A 19,958-nucleotide genomic window follows, 5' to 3' on the forward strand; every position below is an offset into this window, starting at 1 on the left:
CTGATGCCAAAGCCCAGAGTTAGCCAGACTCCCCCCACACCCTTGAGGGGCAGTTCTGGACGCCGCGGGCCCCTGCACATGGGGGCTGGCCCTAAGAAGCTTCTGGCAAGAAGGAGCAGAGGAAAAGCTTGCTCCCTGAAGACAGTTTCCAAAGAGAGAGCAGAATAAGTGGAAATACACAGGGGTTGCTCCTTGTCCAGCACAGCACTGGGCTCATACCACCTTTGACGGGCTAGGAGGCGGGGGGTGTGCAGGGAACGGCCTTCCTAGGAGGGCTTGGCTCTTTGGTCTTGTCTCCTAGCCGGAGCGGGGTGTTCATTACTGAGCCAACCGGCGAATGCCTAAACTTATTATTATTTTCATAATTGGGGTTATCACGCTGTAAATAATCTCACGCATCCGTACCCCCTACAAAAAATGCGTGTTCCGTGGGGGTTTCCAACAGAAGACATGAGACACGTCGGTACTGGTTTAATGTGTCTTTGCTTATTGGACTAGGCTGGATGGGAGGGAGGACCGCCCTTTGTCCCCCAGCACAAACAGCGAGGGCTTCTTGAGACGTTGCACTGTGCTGGGCACGATTCTCTGCTTTTGTGGGAGGTGGGCACTGTCGCACCCACTTAACAGGCGGGGTAAGTGAGGCACACGGAGGCCGGGTGACTCACCGAGGGCTGTGGCAGAGCCGGGTTCTGGACCTAAGCCGTCTGACTCGGGCTGGGTTCTCCTGATGCCTGGACAGACCGGTCTTGCGGGAGGTCCAGAGAGAAAGGGCTGCATTGGAAGAGCGAGAGGCTTCCTGAGAGAGCAGGTGAGCCACGTGCAGGCAGGAGTTACCCCCCAAACGAGGGGTGTTGTCCTGACGTCGCAGGGAGCGCTCGGGGAAGCAGGGACGTTTCCTGCCAAGTGGGGGGCGGCTGGCAAACCCTGGCGGCGATGCCTGCCCCGTGGGGCCTCGGGGCTCACGAGAGGATGCGCCCATCTCCCGGCTCGCTGCTGGGCACCTGGCAAACGCAGTCCGGGCACCTTGTTTTCTCTTCTCTGACTTTTGGTGAGGGGGCAGGAGGTCACAGAGCGTAGGCTTTCCTTTCCTGACAAGCTATACGCGAAGGAAGCCAATCCAGGTCCAAGAAGCAAGGTTTTGCCAAGTTAACCGTTGACTCTGCCTCTCTATTCCAAGCACGCTGGGCACCGGAGGGCACGCTGGATTCTGACCGGGGCTCTGTAGGGACACAGTTCAACCTAATTGTCCTCCTTGGTGTCCTTTTCATACACAGGGAACCGTGTTCATTCACTTCCCCGCATCCTCGCCCCCGCAGGGGAGTGAACGAATCAATTCACTTCATCTTTTGTAAATGACGCGTCTCTCCGAGTTACTGGAAACTGGCTGTAATTCAGCCTCATTAAAAACTGTTTACCGAACACTCCTGATGCACGAGCAGTTGTGGCTGGTGTGCAAGTGGACATCTGCTTTCACTCAGCCCTTGAGTTGATGAGTATTTGCTGGATACTGACTGTGTGCTCTCGCACCGTGCTAGGTGCCGGGGACGCGGTGGGAGACGCAAACACGGCTCTTGACCTCAGGGGGCTTGGCGTCTAGTGGGGAAGAAGTGATCTTAGTCAAATCCATGTAAAGTAATACAGAACCAGGTGTTTTGGAGGAAAGCCCCGCTGGGAGAGTGGGCCAGGGGAGCCGAAAATCTGGCGGGTGAGCCCGGTTTGCTGTGGACGCAGAAGGGTGAAGAGAGGGCAGAGTTCATAAGCGTGCCGTCAGGAGAAGAGCGTTAAAAGCCCAGGGGATGACTGTCATAGGCACAGAAAAGAAGCTTGTGTGTCTGGAGCTTGGAGGGTGTGGGGAATGTGGGCGGTGAAACAGAAGAGGCAAGTGTCTGGATGGTGTAGGAATTTGCTCTTTTCCTGGAAAGCAGCGATGGGGCATATTGGAGGGGAGTAGAGGATGAGCGAGACCCCCTCCCTGCAGCCAAAACATATCCCGGGACGGGAGGGTCAAGAGTGGGGGAGGACTGGACCACAGGTGGACAGATGGGAGAGAGAGCCAAGAGGTACAGCGGACCTAACCCGATGAAGGACTGATGGGGGGTTGAGAGAGAGGGGCAGGGGGTGTAGGATGAGTTCCAGGCTTTGAGCGCGTGAGGTCAGGTGCATGTTGAAGCACTCCTCCCGTGCTCCATTTTGGACCTGTTGGGTTCAAAGTGGCTTTGAAGCTTCAAGACTTGCTGTGGGGTACGTATCCATCAGTACGTAGAGCCTGGAGGCCAGAGAAAGGGTTCCTTGGAGAGTCCCTGGCAGTTAGGGGGTGACCGAAGCCTTTGGAACCGGTGAGAAGAGGAAGGTGGTAGATGGAGCCTCGACAGACTTTAGTATTTCGTGGCTGGGACGGTGAAGCGGAGTGCGCGTGAAGCATGAGCTGAAGCATGAACTGGGAAACGGAGAGGGTGCATTTCCGTAGGAGCCGAGCAGGTGCTTTGAGAAGGAGAGAGTGGCCAAGTAAAAGGTGTCCGTGGCCATGTGTTGTTGGCCTGCTGTGCTGTAGGGATAGGGTGGAAACCAGACCAGAGTAAGGCAGTAGGGGTAGCAAGAAGGGGGAGACCCCCCGAAAACTAAGGCGGGGTGCTGCCGTGACAAATATAAGGCAGATGAAACCAGAAGCCATTCGGAATAAATGGGTGGGAATGCGGACTTTCGAGAACCAGTGACAAGGTGTGGCCAACCTGATCTGTTTCTTTCTTTCCCTCATTCTCTTTTGCAGTCAACTTTGACCATTTTCAGATCCTGCGGGCCATCGGTAAAGGGAGTTTTGGAAAGGTAAGAATGATGGGTTTTTAAAAACTTCGTTAACAAAATGTAAAAGTCCCGAACCACTAGGCGCGTGCGCACGCGCGGGTCCGCGCGTCTGTTTCTGTGTTGGTTGCTGGGCCCTGGGAATTTCCTGCTTGACGGGAAGACGCGGGCTTGCCAAGTTTGAAATGCGAAAGGAAGTCTGAAGAGTTTCCTTTGGATCTGCTGTAATTGCATTTTGAAAATTAAATTACCCCGGCAGTCCCGGTTTAGGTGGATTACAATGGTAATGATTTCACGATTGCTAATGCTGTTTCTTCCTTGAGGATCCAAATGAGGAAAGCGGAAAAACAAAAGCCGCGAATTTAGGAGATGGCCAACATCAATGCTTTCCTGCAATGTAGGCATTCTGTAAGGAAATTTTCTTGTGGAAGGAATACTGGACGTGAGATCTACCCTCCTAACAAATTTTAAAATGTGCAGTATATCACTGTTGACTGTGGATACGATGCTGCACAGCAGATCTCTAGAGCTTATCAATGTTGGGCAACTGAAACTTCATCCCCCTTGATGAGTACCTACCTCCCCACTTCCTCCGCCCCTCAGTCCCTGGCGCCCACCATTCCCCCTCTTCCATTCTATGACTTTGACATTGTAGATACCTCATGTCTACGGAATCGTGCAGTATTTGTCCTTTTTTGTGACTGGCTTCTTTCACTTAGCATGATGTCCTCAAGATTCATCCGTGTTGTTGCAAATGGTAGTGTTTCTTTCTCTTTCAAAGGCTAAATGATATTTTATTGTACCTATAAACCACATTTTTTTTAATTCATCCATCTGTTGATGGACGTTTACATCGTTCCCCCATCTTGGCGATCGTGACCCGTGCTGCAGTGAACACGGGAGTGCAGGTATCTCTTTGAGATCCCGATTTCAATTACTGCGGATAAGTATCTAGAAGTGAGATTGCGCAATCAGATGGAAGTTCTAGTTTCATTTTTTGAGGAACCTCCATGCTGTTTTCCACTGTAGCTATTACATTGCCACCATCAGTGTGCAAGGGTTCTGATTTCATCACATCCTTGCCGATATTTTTCTTTTTTTGCTAGTGGCCTTCCTGACCACTTGTCGTAGTTATGATTTGCATTTCCGTGATGATTGGTCCTGTTCAGCCACCTGTTAACCTACCTATTAGCCACTTGTACATCTTCTTTGGAGAAATGTCTATTCAAGTCTTAAAATCAGGTTCCTAGTGGGGGGTTTTTTAAACTATTGAATTATAGGAGCTCCTTACATATTTTGGAGTTGAGCCCCTTATCAGATATATGGTCTCCTAATATTTTCTCCCATTCTGTAGGTTGTCTTTGCACTCTTGACTATTTCCTTTGCTGTGCAGAAGCTTTTTAGTTTGATATACTTGCTTATTTTTGTTACCTGTGCTTTTGATGTCATATCCGTGAAATCATTGCTAAGACAGTATCACGAGGCTTTTTTCTTTCAATGTTTTCTTCTGGGAGGTTTATAGTTTCAAGTCTTAACATTTCAATCTGTAGCCAACTTTTACTTGATTTTTGTATATGGTGTGAGGTAAAGCTCAATTTCGTTCATCGTTGTGTCAATATCCAGTTTTCCAGCACCAATTTGTTGAAGAGACTACCTTGCCCCATTGTGTATTCTTGGTACCCTTGTCAAAGATCAGTTGACCACGTATGCATGACTTTAGTTTTGGGCTCTTTATTCTGTTCCATTGGTCTCTGTGTCTGTCTTTATGCCAACGCCATGCTGTTCTGATTAATATAACTTTGTAATATAATTTGAAATCCGTAAGCGTGATGCGACCAGCTCTGTTCTTGCCCAAGGTGGATCTGGCTGTTTGTGATCTTTTGTGGTTCCATGTGAATTATAATTGTTTTTTTTTTTCTCTTTCTGTAAAAAAAAGTCATTGGGAGTTCGATAGGCGTTGTGTTGACTCTTTAAATTGCTTTGCTATTATGGATATTTTGATAATATTAAGCCTTCCAATCCATGAAGTGGACGCCTTTCCATTTGTTTGTGTCTTATTTAATTTCTTTTGTCAGTGTTCTATAATTTTCTGTACACCAGTCTTTCATTGTATTATTTGAATTCTTTTTGATGCTATTGGAAATGTGATTGTTTCCCTAATATCATTTTCAGATAATTCATTATTAGCATATGGAAACACAGTTGCTTTTTGTATGCTGGTTTTGTAGGCTGCAACTTTACTGAATGTATTAATTCCAATTTTTTTATGGCATCTTTAAGATGTTGTATACATTAGATTACGTCAACTGTAAACAGAGACACTTACTTCTTTTCCAGTTTGGATGCCTTTTCTTTTCTTTTCTTTTCTTCTCTTTTCTTTTCTCTTCTCTTCTCTTCTCTTCTCTTCTCTTCTCTTTTCTTTTCTCTAATTATCTTAGTTTGTTTTAGTTTTTCGACTAAGTGCTCTGTCTAGGACCTCCAGTACTGTGTTGAACGGAAGTGGCGAGAGTTGGTATCCTTGCCTTTTTTCCTGACCTTAGAGGAAAAGCTTTCAGTTTTTCACTATAACATTAATTGTGGGCTTTTCGTATATGCCCTTTGCTGTGTTGAGTTAATTCCCTTCCATTCCTGCTTTGTTGAGGATTTTAATCAGGAAAGTGTGTTCACTTTGGTCAAGTGCCTTTTCTGCCTCTATTCAGACAATGCTGTGACTTTTGTTTTGTTTTGTTGCCGTGGGATATCACGTGAATTGATTTCCCCGTGCTGGGATTTCCCTGTGTTATGTCCCAGGGATAAATCCCGCTTGTTCGTGGTGTGCGATCTGCCTAAAGTGAGGGCCTTTGGATTTGATTTGCTGGTAGGTGATTGAGGATTTTTATATCCATGCTCATCAGATAGATTGGCCGGTGGTTCCTTTTCTTGTGTCTTTGCCTGGCTTTGTTATCGAGCTCATTACGGGCCCATAAAATGAGTGGTTGTGTTCCCTCCTCTTCCGTTTTTGGGAAGAGTTTGAGAGCACTGGAATTGGTTCTTCTTGAAATGTTTGGTAAGACTCAACGGCGAAGGCAACTGTCTTGGGCCTTTCTTTGTTGGGAGGTTTGACATTTGTTTGTGGAAAGTACATGTTTGTAATCCTCAACTGTTTCCAGTGACAGGCTGTTGGGACACAATGAAGAGAAGGCAAGGACTTTCAGAAAACAAGAAAGGTTCCCCGGGCCCAGCCCGTGTGTTCCCACTTACTCAGAAATTTCCTTTGGCAATATTTGCTTTGAGTACGCACTGAGTGCCAGGTATCCTTATACATTCCCAAGTAAATATTATTCTTTCCATTATGCAAGTGGAAAAATCTAGACGGAAATACCCAGACTTGGTAACTCCAGAAGACAAGGTCGTCCACCCATTGTCACACAGGCCAGCAGTGTCCCAGCTGGGATGTGAGCCAAAGCCTGTTTGATGACCAGGCACCTGCTATTTTAACAGCTTCACACTCTTGATTAGACCATTCGGAAATCAGAGTTAAACTGAGATATTGATCTAAGAAATTGGGTAGAATCAGCCTTTTCTCCCTTGTTCCCTCTCTTCCTCTCTTTTTCTCTGTCCCTCCCTTTCCTTCCTCCTTCCTTCCTTCCTTCCTTCCTTCCTTCCTTCCTTCCTTCCCTCCTTCTTTCCCTCCTTCCTTCCTTCCTTCCTTTCTTCCCTCCCTCCCTCCCTTCCTTCTTTTCTTGGACTTTCTTTTGTTCTTTAATTAATTCAATGCATGAATATTTTTTAAAAAATTTTTTAATGTTTATTTTTGAGAGACAGAGAGACAGAGTGAGAGCAGGGGAGGGGCAGAGAGAGAGGGAGAAGGAATCTGAAGCAGGCTCCAGGCTCTGGGCTGTCAGCACAGAGCCCGACATGCGGCTCGAACCCATGAAGTGTGAGATCATGACCTGAGCTAAAGTCAGATGCCCAACCGACTGAGCCACCCAGGCACCTCTCAATGCGTGAATATTAACTGAGTGCCTACCTAGTGCTGGGCACTGGATTTTGATCCAGTCCTGACCTAAACAGACCCGAGTGTTTTCCCTTGAGGAGTTCACATTTAGAAAGGAGAGGGATGGCAGACAGGTAAATATGGATATCTTTGGTAAGATAGTAGTAAGTACATTACAATATAGGGGGGTATAGTGTTCGGGGAGGTAGTGGCAGAGAGAGGCTGCTGATTTACGGAGCTGAGCTGTCATAGGGTGGCCCCTAACCGCACGTGGGTACTTAAATTTAAATTAATTCACACTAAATGAAATGACAAAAACTCACTTCCTCACGCACACTCGCCACAGTTTGAGTGCCTAGTGGCCACATGGGGCTGGTGGTTACCGTGTTAGACAGTTCAGGTTACAGGTCATTTCCACCATCCTGGACAGCGTTCTCACAGAGGGTGGCAGGAAGTCCTCCGTGGTAAAATGATGTGTGAGCACAATCCTGAAGGGAGTGAAGGAGTAAGACACACAGGTTCCAGGCAGAGGGAACAGCAAATTCAAACACTCTGGGAGTGTGGTCGGTAGTTTTGAGGAGCTTCAAGGTGGGGGGACTGCTTTAGCTGAGGTCGAGGATGTCAGTAAGGACCGAATCACGTAGGACCTAGTGAACTGTGGTGAAGGTGGAGAAGGGAAGGCCCTGGGGTTTGGACAACGTGATCTGTTTGTAAAGTCTGTAGAAGGTCATTTTGGCCGCCATGCTTGAGAGTACCCTTTGGCCACCATACCGAAAGTACCCTGTGCTGGGCCAAGGTACATTTACCATTGTTGACCATTTAGACAGGTCACTGAAGGCAAGGGAAACGAAAGCGAAAATGAGCGATCGGGGCCTCATCACGATACAGAGCCTCTGCACGGTGAAGGAAACAATCAACAAGACGCAAAGGTAGCTGACGGGGTGAGAGAAGATATTCGCAGATGCCGTTTCTTATAAAGGGTAGTATCCAGACTCTACAAAGAACTTCTCAAACTCGACACCCAAAAAACAACCCAGTTAAGAAATGGGCAGAAGACACGAACAGACACTTTCCCAAGGAGGACACCCAGATGGCTAACAAACACGTGAAAAGATGCTCGACATCACTCATCATCAGGGAAATACAAATCAAAACCACCATGAGATCCCACCTCACCTGTCAGAATGGCTAACATTGAGTACTCAGGAAACGACAGATGTTGGTGAGGATGTGGAGAAAGGGGAACCCTCTTGCACTGTTGGTGGGAATAGCAAACTGGTGCAGCCACTATGGAGAACAGTATGGAGGCTCCTTGATAAATGAAAAACAGAACTACCCTATGATCCAGTAATTTCACTACTAAGTGTTTGCCCAGAGGATACAAAGATACAGATTTGAAGGAGTACATGCACTCCGATGTTTATAGCAGCCCTATCAGCAATAGTCAAACTATAGAAAGTGTCCATCGACTGGTGAATGGATAGAGGTGTGGTATATGTATACAATGGAATATTACTCAGCCATCAAAAAGAATGAAATCTGGCCATTTGCAATGATGCGGATGGAGCTGGAATGAATTATGCTAAGCAAAATAAGTCCGTCAGAGAAAGACAAATACCGTATGATTTCTTTCATATGCGGAATTTAAGAAACAAAACAGATGAACGTATGGGAAGGGGGGGAAGAGAAGAGAAGGAAATAAACCACAAGAGACTCTTAACAATAGAGAACAAACTGATGGAGGGAGGGGGTGGGGGATGGGTGGATGGGGGATGGGCATTAAGGAGGGCACTGGTCATGAGCACTGAGTGTTATATGTAAGTGATGAATCACATCACTGAATTCTTCTGAAACCAATGTTGTACCGTATATTAACTAACATTTATTTATTTTTAACTAAAATTTAAATTTTAAAATGCCCAAAATAAAAATTTGGTCATAATAAAAAAATAAATCATTGACCATTTACATTATCAAGTGAACTGGGTTGTTTGTTAATTTAACAGACACTCAAAAATAAAGATTACGTTTCAATATTAAAAAAAAAAACATTTTTAACAGACATTCATTGGGCCACTGAGCAGGGCCATGTGCTGCATTATATTGTGTTCCTGACAACGCTGGGGGTTTCCTGAGGACAGAAATCTTGTTGAAAAAGCAGGTATGAAAAACAGTAAATTATGACATGGTGTGGGATGGCTAATTTTATGTGTTCCATGGTTAAGCTGTGATACCCAGATATTTGCTCAAATACCAGACTAGATGTTGCTGTGAAGGTAATTTTTAAATCAGATTTGCCTTTAAATCAGTAGATTTAGAGTAAAGCAGATGACCCTCCATAATGTGGGTGGGCCACATCCAATCAGTTGAAGGTCTTAAGAGAAAGACTGAGGTTCCCCTAAAGAAGAAGGAATTCTGCCTCCATCCAGGTGGCAACTCCAGGTCCCTTGGCTTTCCAGCCTGCTCACCTGCCCTGCAGAATTCAGACTTACCAGCCACAATTGTGGAACCAAGTCCTTAAAGTAAATCTGTCTGTCTCTCTCTTTTTCTGATCTCACCGGTTCCATTTCTCTGGAGAATCCTGATTACTACATGATGCAGTAAGAAAGGCAGGAGTTGGGGCACCTGGGTGGCGCAGTCGGTTAAGCGTCCGACTTCAGCCAGGTCACGATCTCGCGGTCCGTGAGTTCGAGCCCCGTGTCGGGCTCTGGGCTGATGGCTCAGAGCCTGGAGCCTGTCTCCGATTCTGTGTCTCCCTCTCTCTCTGCCCCTCCCCCGTTCATGCTCTGTCTCTGTCCCCAAAAAAATAAATAAACGTTGAAAAAAAAAAAAAGAAAGGCAGGAGCAGGGGCAAGCGGTAGCCAAGGTGGGGAGAAGGAAGGTTTGGGAAGAACTTACTAGCAAGAGGCCAGAGCAAAACTAAAGCCATAGGAAACGGTTTCAGAGGCATTTACTCTGCTTGGGGCACTTTGAACCCCATCTGACCCTGTGAATGATTATTCGGACATAGTGCTCTAGATGTGACATGTGCCCCTTTAGAAATCCTGGTGAAGCCCTCCGTTCCTGCTCTTATTCTGGGGCTCACCCCCCTGCCCCCCCCCCCCGGGCCCCTTTTCCATAACTTACACTTCAGGGCAGGCCTGCAGGAGGGAGATGACCGGTCCCCCAGGCCTGGACTGTAGGGTAGAGTGTCACTAAGGTTTGCGCTGTGTCATGGGGGGAGCCACGTGGTCCTTCAGACTGACACACGGGTCACAGGCCAGTTCCCAGATGCACCCCTGGACTCCTCTTTGGCCCGTCCCCACGCCCCTGCTCTCAGCCTGCTGTCTCTCTTCTGGTTTGCCTCCCTCCCTCTCTGTTTGAAACCATTTTTTCCCCTTCCCCTCCCCCATGGTCTTCTGTTAAGTTTCTCAAATTCCACGTATGAGTGAAAACATATGATATCTGTCCTTTTCTGACTTATTTCACTGAGCATTATACCCTCCGGTTCCATCCACCTTGCTGCAAATGGCAGGATTTCATTCTTTCTCATTGCCAAGTAGTATTCCATTGTATATGTAAACCACATCTTCTTTATCCATTCATTAGTTGTTGGACATTCGGGCTCTTTCCATAATTTGGCTCTTTGAATCACGGGAATCTACTCCCGAAGCCAAGAGCACACTGTATACACTGTATGTTACCTTGACGATAAATTATATTTTTAAAAAATAAATAAAGTACAGTTGCCTCTGGAAAAGAATCTTAAAAAAAAAACAACAATAAAGTTGTCATGAGAAAAAAATTACAACAGTATATGGTGATGGATGGTAACTTGATTTATTGTGGTCATTTTGCACTATTTACAAATATGAAATCATTCAATTCTATGCCTGAGACTAATATGATCTATCAGTTAAAAATTTTTTTTAAATTTTTATTTATTTTTGAGAGAGAGACAGAGCATGGACAGGAGAGGGGCAGAGAGAGAGAGGGAGGCACAGAATCCGAAGCAGGCTCCAGGCTGCGAGCTGTGAGCACAGAGCCCGACGCGGGGCTTGAACCCACGACCTGAGCCAAAGTCGGACGCCCAACTGACTGAGCCACCCAGATGCCCCTGTTCAGTCCATTTTTTTTCAAAAGGCTGGGCTGGGCTCTGAGAGGGGTGTTCCAGGGCTGACTGATCCGTCTGTGTGCATAGGGAGCACCCCATCGTTGCACGACATCCTCGGGCAAACAAGGATCTCCCCTGGGATGGCTACCACCCCTGGGACGTCAGCCAGCCAGGGTTTCTGGGTGCACAGGGCAGCTCAGCGCAGACGCTCGGGAGTCAGGCACACAGCCTTGTACGGTCAGGTCCTCCGTTTGCTCGTGTGAACTAGGCGTGTCGTATCTTCCGTGTCAGGCTGTGGGAGGTCTCAGTGGGGTGGCACAGTGGAGTACCCGGCACGAAATCCCAAATGCTGCTTGGTAGACGGCGACCCCTCAGGGCTCAGGCAGTGTTCCTCCGAGGCGACGGGGAGTCGAGTAGGGGGAGCTTTAAGCGAATATGCTTTCTTGGAAGTAGGTGACACGGTTCTTGCATGAAGGGCCATGTGCTGGGACCTAAGTGTAGCACTGGGGCAGGCAGGGCTGGGAGGTACACTTACGTTCCCGGGACATGTCACCACGCATGACATCTGTCACTGTTGACAAATGGTGGGACCAGGCTTGGCAAGGGTCATGATCTTGCCTGGCAGTCATTCTCCTGGAAACCGTCTAGATCTGGCTCTAACATGACCCTTGTCCTTGAGTTTTCTCTTAGTTTTCTTGTCCCTGAGTCTTGTCCAGTTGTTGGCAGTTGTCTGGGGCTGAGAGAACCCTAACCAGCTTAGGTCTGTTTCTTCCGTTCATCTGTTCCCTCATCCGCTCTCCCACCAATCCACCTGCCCCACCCACCCGTCATGCGGGGGATTCGTTCGTTCTGGGACCTGGTCTAGATTCCGAGGTCACAAAAATGGACCAGATGTGGTGCCTGCTTTCAAGGATCTCTCGGATACATGCAGGATGCAGAGAAAGAAAGCGATACTGAAGGTCCAGTCTGAAGAACACTGATGGAGAAAATCCTGGGAGGTACGGGTGTACAGGGGTGGGTTTGGAGGGTGCCGAATCCAGACTTCAAAAAGTACCCTTTCTGTAAAGGACAGGGTTGACTGGATGCCTCTATAATATTTTCTATCACTTTAGTATGAAAATCTGCAAAAAATACAGCATAGCCGAAAGAATTTGATTTTATTTTACTTTTTTTTTTTTTTTTTGGTTTTCTAAATTTATTTCGAGAGAGACCGAGAGAGTGCTGGTGGGGGAGGGGCAGAGAGAGGGGGAGACACAGAAGCCGAAGCAGGCTCCAAGCTCCGAGCTGTCGGTGCAGAGCCCGACGTGGGGCTTGAGCCCACAAATCGTGAGATCATGACCTGAGCTGAAATCCAAAGTCAGATACTTAACTGACTGAGCCATTCAGGTGCCTCAGGCTGAAATAATTTTATAGTAAACGCTCATAGCCACCACGTACGTGCAACCAGTAACATTCCACCAAACATATTTTAGGAAATACCTCTCCTTCCGTCCATTTATTAATCCGTCTTGTTTTCTTATGTGTTTCGTAGTCCATTGCAGATATCTGCATGTAAAGGGCAAACCTAGCTAGCCTCCTGTAGCCCGGGAGTAAACTATGACCTATGTAAGCTTAGAAGGACCCCAGAGTGTGAGAGGCTGAACCAGAGTTTGTTTTGGGCTTTCCTAGAAGTGCTGTTTCTGTTCCCTGGGTATTAGTTCTGCTTAAAACCACATTTGCCGAGTTACTGAGAAATAGAACTTCCTCATAACTGCTTGTTTGAGCTTCTGTAAACCTGCTTGGTGTAATCACCCTTCCCCATTCTCGGGCACCGCGTCTTGTTCGAACAGATAGAAGACTAATATCGTAAACCACATGATTCGGCATTCAACTGGCTGGAGTCAACAAGTTATATTTTAAAATTCTTCAGGACTGGGTGATTGGTGCCCGCCTTATATTTAAAAAACCTACAACATTGTGTAATTGGTGCCCACCACGTCCAGCTGCCGCCCTTTGCAACCCAGTTGGTCGATGCAGCCTTTATAAGACATTCCCAAAGCTTGTTCAGGGCCAGACTGCCGGGACCTGTTGTATTTCCCTGTCTGGCCCGGCCGTGATAAACTTGTTTTGATCCTGTTTTTTGCTGTCCGGAGTTCATAAGCGATCGCGACCTACAACCCTGCACCCTTCCCCAATTATTTCGGCCAAGAGATGTGTCTAGTTTTTCGTCTGATGGAAAGCGTACGTACGGCGAAATGCACAAATCTTGTGTGCGTTTGCCAAAGTTTGAGAGAGGCTTGTATCTGTGTAACTTGAATCTCCCCAAAGATGTAGGAGATTACCACCGCTCAGAATTCCCCTGTTGACCGCTTCCAGTCAAAACTCATCTTCACGCGAACCACTCCCCCTCCGTGGATTAGATCTGCCTGTTCTAGAACTTCCTGCAAATGGAGTCCTACCATAAGCGCTCTGTTGTGGAAGGCTTCCTAACGTTTTGCGCTTTGCGTGACGACGTTGCAGCCTCACTCCGTGAGGTTTACCTGTGTTGCTCACAGTAGTGCTTTCTTCCTTTTATGGAAAATTTTTGGTCCACTCTATTCATGGATCAGTTTGGTCATCCATTTTCATCGTGCTAGACTCTAGGACTGTGCCTAGCTCTTTATTATTTTTCACACAGTTGCTGTGAACGTTTGTGTCGTCTGTTTTGGTAAGCATACGGCCTCATTTCTCTTGGGTAAATATTTAGGACTGGCTTGCTGGGTCATAGACTAGGTGTATGTTTGGATTTGTACACAGCAGGTGTTTCGTAGTATTCAGGGCGCCTTCAGTTAGCATTTCCTGATGACTACTGATGAGCATTTGTCTCATGTGCTAATGGCCAGTCTTGTATCTTCCTTTGTGAAATTTCTTTTCAAAACATTTTGCTGTTAAAAAAAAAATAGGTTGGGGGGCGCCTGGGTGGCTCAGTCAGTTAAGTGTCTGACTTCAGCTCAGGTCATGATCTCACAGTTTGTGAGTCCGAGCCCCGCGTCGGTCTCTGTGCTGACAGCTCGGAGCCTGGAGCCTGCTTCGGATTCTGTATCTCCCTCTCTCTGTCTCTGCCCCTCCCCTGCTCGCGCTGTCTCTCTTCTCTCTCTCTCAAAAGTAAATAAATTAGGGGCACCTGGGAGGCTCAGTCGGTTAAGCTGCCGACTTCGGCTCAGGTCATGATCTCGCGGTCCGTGAGTTCGAGCCCCGCGTCAGGCTCTGGGCTGATGGCTCGGAGCCTGGAGCCTGTTTCTGATTCTGTGTCTCCCTCTCTCTCTGACCCTCCCCCGTTCATACTCTGTCTCTCTCTGTCTCAAAAATAAAATAAACATTAAAAAAAAATTTTAAAAAAATGTAAATAAATTAAAATTTTATTAAAAGTATTTTATTAATTAATATTAAATTTTAATTAATTAAGATATTAAAATATTTATTAAAAATAGAAATAAAAAGATTAAAAAATATTTGAAAAAAAAGTTGATTGTCTTTTTCCCCACTTCTCCAAGTATCTTTATTGCATGTGGCGTTTTAAGAAAAATTTATGGAGATATAACTGGCATATAACATTGCGTAAGTTCAGGGTGTACATGTTGATTTGATACCTTTATATATTGCATTGTGATTACCATCTAGCGTTAGCCAACGCGTCTGCCATGTCACATAATTATCATTTCTTTCTCGTGATGAGAACATTTAAGATCTAGTCTCTTTGCAACTTGTACGTGCATAATATTGTTGACTATAATCACTATGCTGTGCATTAGATCTCCAGAACTTACTCATCTTCCAGTTCAAAGTGTGTACCCTTTAACAACATCTCCTTAATTTCCCTACCCCTAGCCTCTGGCAGCCACCATTGAACTCTGTTTTCTACCAGGTCAACTGTTTTAGATTCCATGTGATCTCCTCCAGTATTTGTCTTTCTCCCTCTGGCTTATCTCACTAAGCATGATATCTTCAGGGTCCATCCATGTTGTTGCAAATGGTAGGATTGCCTTCTTTCTCAGGGTTGAATAATATTCCATTGTATTCCACATCTCTTTTACCCATTCATCATTGATGGGCACTTAGGTTGTTTCCACATCTCGGCTACTGCAAATAATGCTACAGTAGAAATGGGAGTGCAGATACTTTTACGACACTAATATTTGACAAAGGAGCCAAGAACACTTAATGGAGAAAGGATAATTTCTTCAAATGGTCTTGGGAAAACTGAATAATCACATGCAGAAAAATTAAATTGGATGCCTATCTTATATAGCTCACACACAAAAATAGCTTGAAACAGATTAAAGACTTACGCATGAGACCTGTTACTGTAAAACTCTCAGAGGAAAACGTAGGGAAAATCGCCTTGACGCCAGTCTTGGCAACAATATTTTGGGTAGGACACCGAAAGCAAAAGCAACAAAAGCAAAAATCCACAAGTGTGACTACATCAAACTAAAAAGCTTCTGCGTGGCAAAAGAAACAATCAACAAAATGAAAAGGTAGCCTACAGAATGGGAGAATATATTTGCAAATCATATATCACATAAGGCGTTAATATCCAAAACCTATAAAGGAACTTCTACAACTCATTGACAACAACAACAAAATCCTATTAAAAAATGGGCAGAGGGTGGGGCGACTGGGTGACTCAATCGGTTCAGCGTCCTGCTCTTGCTTTTAGCTTGGGTCATGATCTCTCGGTTCATGGGTTTGAGCTCTGGCAGCATGGAGCCTGCTTGGGGTTCTCTTTCCCTCTCTCTGCCCTTTCTCTGCTCATTCTCATTCCCTCTCTCTCTCTCTCTCTCTTTCTCTCTAAAGATAAATAAATAAGCTTTTTTAAAAAATGGACAGAGGAACTAAATCATCATTTTTCCAAATAGGACATACAAATGGACAACGGGATCGTGAATAGGTGCTCAACTAATCACGAGGAAAATGGAAATTAAAAGCACAATGAGATGTTACCTCAGTCATGTTAGAGTGGGTTTTGTGGAGAAGACAAGAGATAACAGGTGTTGGCGAGAACGCAGAGAAGAGAGAACACTTGTGCGCTGTCTGTGGGACTATAAATTGGTTCGACCACTATGGGGAACAGTGTGGTGGTTCCTAAAAAAATTAAAAATAGAACTGCTGTATGATCGAGCAATCCCATTTCTGGGTAAATATCCAAAGGAGATGAAAACAGGGTTATCAAAAGGGATTGATTTCTTTTTATTATTGAGTTGTGGGGATATATATACAGATACCAGTCCTTTGTCAGATATGAGACTTTTTTTTTTTTAAACCAGAACATGGTTTTCCTATTACGTCACTAGCGGTGCATTTTGAGACACAGAAATTTTAAATTTTGATGAAATCAGCTTGTTAAGTGTTGTAGCTTATGAGGTTGTTGCTTCATGTGACTTGTGTAAGAAAACTTGGCTTAAGAAAACATACTTAAGTCATGAAGACATTTTACTATCTTTATTTTCTAAAAGCTTTATGGCTATAGTTCTATGATTTATCTTGAATTAAACTTTTTGTATGTGCGAGGTAAGTGATGAGGTTCATTTTCTTTGTCGATGGATGTCCGTGTCTGGGAAAGACTTGCCTTTGCTCACTGGATTGCTTTGGTGACCTTGTATAAAATCAGATACCTTGTATAAGTGGGAGGTCTAGTTGTAGGCTCTTTATTTTGTTCATTTCACGTATTTGTTGATCCTCATGCAAGCCTTAATTATTGTAGGTTTATAGTGAGTCTTGAAACCACGTAGTATATATCCTCCAGATTTTTTCTTTTTTTTTTTTTTTTAATTTTTTTTTTCAACGTTTATTTATTTTTTGGGACAGAGAGAGACAGAGCATGAACGGGGGAGGGGCAGAGAGAGAGGGAGACACAGAATCGGAAACAGTCTCCAGGCTCTGAGCCATCAGCCCAGAGCCCGACGTGGGGCTCGAACTCACGGACTGCGAGATCGTGACCTGGCTGAAGTCGGACGCCCAACCGACTGCGCCACCCAGGCGCCCCCTTTTTTTAAGATTGCTTTGAATATTCTAGGTATTTGGATTTTCATAAAAATTTTGAAATTGCTTGTCAATTTCTACAAAAAAACTGGTGGGATTATAATTAGGATTACATTAAATCTAGTATCAATTTGGAAACAATTAACGTATTAACAGTGTCAAGGCTTTTAATCCATGAATATGGTATATGTCTTTATTTCTACTTACTACTACTTATTATTAGATAATCTTTACTTTCTTTTAGTAATACTTTGTAATTTTGTGGGCAGGGGCTGCCGTTTTTTGTATTAAAATTATTAAAATTTTCCTGAAATAGTTCATGAGGATTTTTTGGACACAATTTTAATGGGATTGTTTTTAATTTAATTTTTAATTGTTTGCTGCTAGATATAAACATACAATTGATTTTTATATCGTAATCTTCTATCCTGAAATCTTAGTAACTCAATTATTAGTTGTGATAGTTGCTTTGTATTTTTCTGGGGATTTGCTGTGTCAACGATGATGACATCTGCTAAAGAAGTAGTTTTAATACTCCCCCTCCCCAGTGTTTTTTTTAATCTTTCCCTTATTGTAATGGCTATAACCTTCAGTACATTGATGAGGAGAAGTCATGAATGTGAACATCCTTGCCTTGTTCTTAATGTTAAGGGGTAAGAATCACTCAAAATTTAATTATTAGGGTTTTCAGAGATGCCGTTTATCAGATTGAGCAACTCTGTATTCCTAGTTTGCTGGAGATATTTATCATATATGGTTGTTGAATTCTGACAAATGCTTTTGCTGCATCTGTTGAAATGATCATATTGTTTTCTCCTTATTTTGTTATTAAGATGAGTTGCACTGATTGCTTTTCAGATTTTAAACCAATCTCCCATTCCTCAGCTCAATCCCACTTTGGGTATGTTTTATGCTTTTCCATATTGTTGAATTCAGTTTGCTAATACCTTAGTAGAGAATTTTTAATTTATGTTCAGTTGTTCAAAAGGCATATTAACCTGCAATTTCAGTTTTTTGTAATGTTTTTGTCAGCTTCCTTTAGGATTATACTAGTCTCATAAAATGATTCGGGACATTTCCTCCTCTATTTCCTGAAACAGTTTGTGTAAAATTGATGTTACTTCCTTAAATGTTTGGTAGGATTGATGAATGAAGCCATTGGGTTTTGGGGTTTTCTTTGTGGAAAGGCTTTTGACCACAAAATCAGTTTCTTTCTTTAAAAAAAATTTTTTTTAATGTTTATTCAGTTTTGAGAGAGAGACAGAATATCAGCAGGGGAGGGGCAGAGAGAGAGGGAGACACAGAATCCGAAGCAGGCTCCAGGCTCCGAGCCGTCAGCGCCGAGCCCGATGTGGCGCTCGAACTCATGAACCGTGAGATCATGACCTGAGCTGAAGTCGGACACTCAACCGACTGAGCCACCCAGGCGCCCCCCAAAATCAATTTCTTTAATAGATATAAAGCTATTCAGATTTTCTGGGGTTTTTTCCTCTTGTGGATTTTGTTAAGCTGAAACATTCAAAGAATTTAGCAACTTTCTCTAAGTTAGCAAATTTGTTGGCATGAAGTAATATATAATATTTTCATTATAATCCTTTAAATTTCTATACCATCTGTAATGGTAATTCCTTTTTTATTTCTAATATTAGTAATTTGTATCCTTTCTCTTATTCTCTTGATCAGTTTCTATATTCTTAGATTGTTAAGATGGAACTATCAGTTACAGATTTTAGACATTTTAAAAAATAATTTTTTAGCTATAAATTTCCCTCTAAGTACTACTTTAGCTATATCACACATAATTTGTGTGTGATATGTTTGAAATTTGAAATATCATATTTTAATTAGTATTTAGTTTATAATATTTCTGATTTCTGTTGTGATTTCTCTGACCCATGAATTATTTACATATGTTTCCTTAATTTCCAAACATTTGGGTTTTTTTTCTAAACTTCTTATTTTTCTTGATTCTAATTTACTCCATTGTGGTCTAAGAACATATCTATGTATCTATAGATAGATAGATAGATAGATAGATAGATAGATATGAACATATATATATATATGTATGAACATACACATATGTCTAAGAACATATATATTCACATATACACATATACATACATATATATTTTTTAATCCATTTACATTTATTGAGACTCGTTTTATGCCCAGTCTATGACTTATTTTAGAATACACCATGCCTACTTGAAAAAAACATGTACCTTAGAGTCACTGGCAGTGCTAGTCAATAAACATCAGTTGAAGTGGTTAATGTTATTCATGTCTTCTGTGTCTTTACTGATTTTTAAAACCTTGTTGTTTTATCTGTTTCCGAGACAGTTGTGTAAAATCTCCAAGTTTCATCGTGGAGGTATTTCTGCTTTCTTTAGTTCTGTCGGTTTTGCTTCTTATACTTTGAATGTGTTGTTAGACACACACATGTCTGATTGTTATGTCCTTATGATGAATTGACCCTCTTATCGTTGTGATATGTTCTTCTTGTCTCTGCTAATAGTATCTAGTATTTACTTTGAAGCTTATTTTCTCTGAGATTAATATAGCTGTTCTATCTTATTGGTGCTTACTGTTTCCATGACATATATTTTTTTCCATGCATTTATTTTCAGGTGTAGAATTTAGTGATTCATCACTTACGTATTACACCCAGTGCTCATCACAACAGGTGCCTTCCTGAATCCCTATAACCCATGTAGCCCATCCCTCCTGTCTGTGTTTTTATATTTAGCATATAGTTAGGCCTTGCTTTTCTTTAAATCCATTCTGGCAATCTCCATTATTCAGTTGGAGTATTTAGTTCATTGATAGTAAATGGCATTACTGATATGGTTTGATTTAGGTCTACCATGATTTTACTTGTTTTCTGCTTCTCTCTGTTTCTTTTTTCTCATATTGTTTTGGGTTAATTGAATATAAAATCCTCATTTAATTTACCTGTTGACTTTATAGCTTTACTTTCTCTATTATGTTTTAAAATTATTGCTCTAGGGATTATAATATATATCCTTAATTTATTTCACAGTCTGCTTAGTGTTAATATTTTACACTTCATATAAAATGTGAAAATCT

General features: G+C 43.4%; 1 protein-coding gene across 5 annotated transcripts in view; it reads left to right on the forward strand.

Annotated features, from left to right (window-relative positions):
• The window catches only part of STK32B (serine/threonine kinase 32B), a 397,698-nt gene that overhangs the window by 89,563 nt on the left and 288,177 nt on the right, over positions 1-19,958 (forward strand). For 4 of the 5 annotated variants that reach the window (XM_043572988.1, XM_043572987.1, XM_043572989.1 and 1 more), the window contains exon 2: positions 2,768-2,823. In XM_043572988.1, the coding sequence (XP_043428923.1) occupies positions 2,768-2,823 (56 nt within the window). Of the gene's footprint in view, positions 1-2,344; positions 2,351-2,767; positions 2,824-19,958 lie in introns of those variants that run through there. The other variant, XM_043572990.1, reaches the window with a different exon arrangement.

This window comes from Prionailurus bengalensis, chromosome B1, assembly GCF_016509475.1.
Source record: "Prionailurus bengalensis isolate Pbe53 chromosome B1, Fcat_Pben_1.1_paternal_pri, whole genome shotgun sequence".
In the NCBI taxonomy this organism is placed as follows: domain Eukaryota; kingdom Metazoa; phylum Chordata; class Mammalia; order Carnivora; family Felidae; genus Prionailurus; species Prionailurus bengalensis.